A 5377-nucleotide genomic window follows, 5' to 3' on the forward strand; every position below is an offset into this window, starting at 1 on the left:
AGATCTTCAAGGAGCAGGCGCGCCCCCGCCTTTGGCTTTTTGCCGTGTGCTTTGGCCCTCTTTCGGTTTCAACCCTTGAGCTAAGCAACGTGTCATCGCTCGGAGGAGGATGGTACTGGCACGACCCGAGTCGTGCACTACCCGGGATCACGGCGTAAGGACAAGCCTTTGGGAAAGCTTGACCAGCTGCGGGGTATCCTGGAAAGACGGGTGAATTCTTGGTCGAGGGGCCGCAAGGCCTGGTGCGTTCCCTTAGTCGGGAGGCCATACCGCAACTGGACCGGTGCAAGAATCTCGAAGCTAACGGAGACAGTATCTTTAGTGACCTGCGGTGGGACCGTCACCCACCACCCACCGCCTCCAAGTCGACAAGCCCTCTGACCGGCGTTAGAATAACTGCTATTCCAAGGATGTGCCGCTGAAGAGACAGGAAGGTCAACTGAGCGGCGCATAGCACCTACCAAAAACATCGTGCCTGTCTGAAGCCGGAGAAATCCTGCACCCACAACTCGTAATGACCCTGTCTGCAGCCACAGACACCAGCAGAAAATCGTAGCCTTCACTGTGTCTCTGTGGTGATTGGTAGAGTGAAGCCGGTGCAGCAACCGCCTGCGCTGCGAGTCCGGGCCATGGAGTTCGTCTGTTGACTTTCTGGCAGCTTCACGTAGGGCGGGTTGCATGATCCGAGTGCAGAGTGCCCTGCAAATAACTCTAAGGGTGGTGTCCCACCATCAAGCCTTCACAAAGTGGCAGGGAAAGAGGGGGGCTGGGCATTTCGGGTGCGGGGGCTCAGAGCCAGACGGAGTGGAGGAGAGCGCTGCTCTAGCAGATACTTGCCTGTATATGCAGACCATGAAGCGGTAGAATCTTGCGCGGATCAGAGGTCTCCCTTACCTAAGCAACTACCACTCCCGAGCAAGCGCGCCTCCCATCCATGTGACGAATCACAGACAGAGGGACAAATTGATACCCCTGGTTGCCTAGTTGCCACTGGGCGTGATTGCAACAGCTTCCAGAGTTCACAGCCACTCTCGAATGCCGAACAGCCGAATGCCTCCCAATGAACTCTACTTAAAACAACGCGCGGCTAGGTAGGCCAAAGCGGGGTCACTCTCCCGGACGGGGCTATAACCATCCGGCTTGTCACATTCGTCTGTCAGCGCGACTGGGCTAGTGCCTTATGCAACCGTAATCACTTGTATCCCTCAAAAACCCTTTTCGTGCGCGGCCTGATGAACTACGCTCATCGTCGAAGGTGCGCGCGACTCTCTGAGACCCGCAATTCGTTTTCTAGTTGCACTGCCATGTGCATGAATAGTCCAGCGAATGTCTGTTACTTTGGCAACCTTCCGGGTCGGAATTGACTACGTACACGACGTCATCGGATACGGAAAACGTGTCGATTTCCACTTCTTTGTCCTTTATCGTATTTGTTAAGACGCTGCTGAGCAACCATTGCTATGGGACCGGAGGACAACACGGAGTTTGCAACTTCACTGACAGTTCGCAATAGTGACACATCGTCACAGGTGGCCGGTTGTGCCAGAGGAGCAGACACTCCCAAAGCCTAGGAGGTTGTGATAGTTGTGTTTTCAAAACCTGCAGGGCATTCATTGTCGTTTTTCTCGTACACTTGTTCGGTAGCCGCCATCCGGAATAGCAGTCCGATGGTGAAGCCCGCCGCATCAGAATGGAAACCTGAGGGCTAGTCGCACCACATGGTGAAGGACACTCCACCATCGCTCTTCTGCTTCTACCGGTCCCTGTCCATATCTAAACTCCGTGAAATCTTCCAGTTTAGGCGAATGCCTTTGAACACAGTCGGCACTGAAAGGAAGAACAGGACAGGTCTTAACGTAGCTCCACAAAAAGTTAGCATGTGTTGTGAGATCTCCCACCACAAACCGGCTCCCACAGTCACTTTTTTCGTAACCAGCTGCACAGAAACAAGGAGCTGCAGTTAGTCGGCAAATGTCACCCCGTCGCATGTGGTGCCACCGAGACTCTGTCACGGCTGCGCAAGCAGAGCCCTGAGGTTACTTGAGCTCATGTCTGACTGCTGAACGACAGTTCCATAAAGTCATCGTGGAATGTGGCCGTCGATGTGTGTGTATCTTAGTCTGTGTTGCAGACGCTTGCCTCACCAACTCATTGATGAACAGAAAAGATAAAAGAAATGGCAGTCTTCCACGGTTTAGGAAAGTGCTTTTTCTCTGGTCCAAAATACCTCCTTGTCTACGGCTTGTTCACAGAAAGCTGTAGAACGGATCGCACGTTTGGACACACAGGTATCTCATCAGCTTGTTCATTCGAGGCATGCGCATGCAAGCGAGAGAGAAGCAAAACAGCATCGACCCATTGATCGATGACGCGATTTTCTCTGGTTAAACATGCAACATCGAAATGATCACGAAAAAAATAAGAAGACAAAGCAAGGAAAACTTCAGCCATTAGCTTTCAGTTCCACGCACATGAAGCCTCTCTCTCGGTGTCTGCATGGAGAGACCTTCATCTCTTTTCATTCCCCTCTCTTCTTTCCTACGGCCTGAACTCTTCGCTCGTTCTCTCCCTCACTTCCTTCGAGTCTTTCATCTCACTGTCTCTCTTTGTCTTTCTTAGCGTCTTTCTCTCTCTTTCTCTTTCTCAGCTAGGTTGCTTGTATCCTCTTCCTCACTTGCTTCTCTTCATCCCCCGCATACATAGAATCCTCCCCGCAAAGAAGGTCCATAGCGAAGGCTGAGAGAAGAACGGTACATGAAGGGAGAGTCAAATGAGAGAATTCTTCCTCTCGAGTTTTTTTTCGTAAGCACAAGAGCTAAGTCCTGTGTATCCGTGCAAGGTTGGCTCTGTTGGGTCCGCCTCTTCTTGCTCTTTCCTCTTCTCTTCCTTCTCCCAAGAAAGGAAGGAGAAAGAAGAGAAAGATTGCGGAAGAAAGAGAGAGATTTTATTTCCCTTTGTTTTCAAGTCCTCCAGTCTCTTCCTCATTCTTGCCTTCCCCTTTCTTTTCTTTTCTTTCTGCTGTCACCCGAGGGCGATATACTGAAAAAATCTGTGGTCTACTTCTAGTTCCTTTTCTTCTTCTTTCTGTTTTCACCTGCTTCTTTCTTTCCTTCTTCGGTACGCGCTCCCTTCACTCTCCTTTTTTTCCTCTTCTTACTCTCCTCCTCGTCTTCACGATGAAAACGGCAAAAAAACTCAAACGGAAAGAAGACAGAGAAGGGAGAAAAGGGAGAAGAGATCGACCGTCTTCTTCTTTCTCTACATCTTCACATCACAACAAACACCGAGATGGAAGACCCCCCCATCACCAACCGCACCGCCAGCAAGCCGTCTGTAAACGCACAGATCTGTCTTCTTCATCTTCTTCTTCCTCTTCTTCTTCTCTTCCATCCAAGAAGAAGAAGAAAGGCGGCGGCAGTGGGGCAGGGAGTTCCTTCCGTGTCTTGGGTTTATCTTCATATACAAGTCATGCAGCTGTGAAAAAGTTGGGTTATACTCAGCCGACACCCATTCAAAGACGTTCCATTCCTATCCTTCTCAAAGGAAGAGACTGTATCATAAAATCTCGTACAGGATCAGGCAAGACGTGTGCTTATCTTCTTCCTTTGGTCGATCTTCTTCAATCGCATTCATCGATTGTAGGTGTCCGTGGTTTGATCATTGTGCCAACGAGAGAATTAGTGTATCAGATCTCTTCACTCGTGTCTCGTCTCTTCCGAGACACCTCTTTAAGATATGCTTCTCTTATAGGAGGTCTAAATCTCGAGAAACAGTTCCAAGCTTTATCAAACAATCCCGATGTTATCATAGCGACGGTTGGGCGTATAACTCAGCTTGTTCAAGAGAAAGTGCTCAGTCTTAAAGCTGTGCAATATCTTGTCTTAGATGAAGCTGACCGCATGTTTGAGCTCGGCTGGGGCACCGATGAACTAAGAGTCATCTGGAATAACATCTCTTCTTCCTCTTCTTTCTCTTCAAGAGCTGTATCTTCTTCCTCCTCTGTAAATGAGAGAAGTCAGAAAGATCTCACGGGAGGAAGAGATCGAGGCGGGGGTGGAGAAGAAGATTTCTTTGTATTGAGAGGAAGGTGTCAAGCTATTATTGTCTCAGCTACTCTACCTAGTCGGTTAGCTGAGTTTAGTCGACTGGGGCTTAACAATCCTGAGCTCGTTCAACTTGATAAAGAACTCACTCTTAGTCAACATCTCGAACTTCGATTTCTATTCGTCCGGACATCCCAAAAAATTCCCTGTCTTCTCTTTCTTCTCTCTCAGCACGCTAATAAGGTGTGTTAGGAAGCCAACACAAAGAAATCTCTTGCTGATCGGTTACTGCCCCCTCGAGCTCTCCATCTGTCTCGATTCTTTTTCTAGCTCCCTCTTTCGCGTTCGGTCCTTCTCTCTCCTCGTGTCTTTCTTCTTTTACATGTTCTCCTTCGCATGTTGGAGAGATTGCGCATACAGAGGTTTACATACGTATGTAGAGAGGGATATCGATATAGACAGATGGAAATACAGATATCTATGTGTATCTACGATAGAAAGAGAGAAAGGAAGAAGGAGAGAGGACTGATATGAAGAAAACACCATTCTCTCTATACATAGATCTACGTAGATGTAGATAGCTGTAGATATCTATCTGAAGTTTGACAGTGGCGTGCCTTTTTTTCCTGTTTGTTCTTCTTCAACTTCCATCATCTTCTTTGTTGTCGCTCGTGTGATTTCACAGGAACTTCCCATCTATCTCTGTAGCTAGCTAGCTAGCTCACCATCGACAGCGGCGACACAGTCGATAGGTTCTTCTGTGTGTCTTTTTTCTTATGTGCTGTGCTTTTTTCTTTCCTTTCTTTTCTCTCTCTCTTCTGCTTTCCAAGAAAGAACGAAAGAAGAAAAGAGAAAAAGTAGATGAGTTTTCTGTGAAAGAGCTTTAGGGGCGGAAGTGTATGTGCTACAGAAACATAACCAAACTTAAGGGTGCGTGTGTACATACACCTCAGTCCTCATCCTCATCGTCATCATCGTAATAGCAAGTCTCGAGTTTCACTTTCTTTCTTTCTTTGTCTTCCCGTCATTCAAACTGAAGACATCCTAATGACGCGAAAGAAGAGCGAAAACATCAAGAGAAGTAGAGAAGAAACAAGAAAGATGACAAAAGCCTAGCTCTTTGCACTTCTTTCTCTTCTTTTCTTGTTCTGCTATTAGGGAGACCAGGTGATCGTGTTTGTCTCTTCTCGTCATCAAGCGAACTTTCTCAATTGCTTTGCTCGCAAGCTAGACCTCCCTTCGGCAGTTATCTATGGATCTATGGATCAAGAAGAAAGACTTCAGTCCCTCGCTGCTTTCAAAAAAAGTAAGCTTTCTTTCTTTCTCTGTCTTTC

At 47.9% G+C, this 5377-nt stretch overlaps 1 protein-coding gene across 1 annotated transcript; it reads left to right on the plus strand.

The window, feature by feature from the left end:
• The first annotated feature begins 2421 nt into the window (after window positions 1–2421).
• On the plus strand, window positions 2422–5372 carry CSUI_010171 (dead deah box helicase domain-containing protein). The gene is made up of 2 exons (XM_068070276.1): window positions 2422–4286; window positions 4729–5372. Exons 1-2 carry the CDS (start codon window positions 3177–3179, stop codon window positions 4753–4755), a joined length of 1137 nt encoding a protein of 378 aa, XP_067917748.1. The 5' UTR covers window positions 2422–3176; the 3' UTR covers window positions 4756–5372.
• The last annotated feature ends 5 nt before the right edge of the window (window positions 5373–5377 follow it).

The sequence above is a fragment of the Cystoisospora suis genome, assembly GCF_002600585.1.
Source record: "Cystoisospora suis strain Wien I chromosome Unknown contig_6798, whole genome shotgun sequence".
Lineage (NCBI taxonomy): Eukaryota > Apicomplexa > Conoidasida > Eucoccidiorida > Sarcocystidae > Cystoisospora > Cystoisospora suis.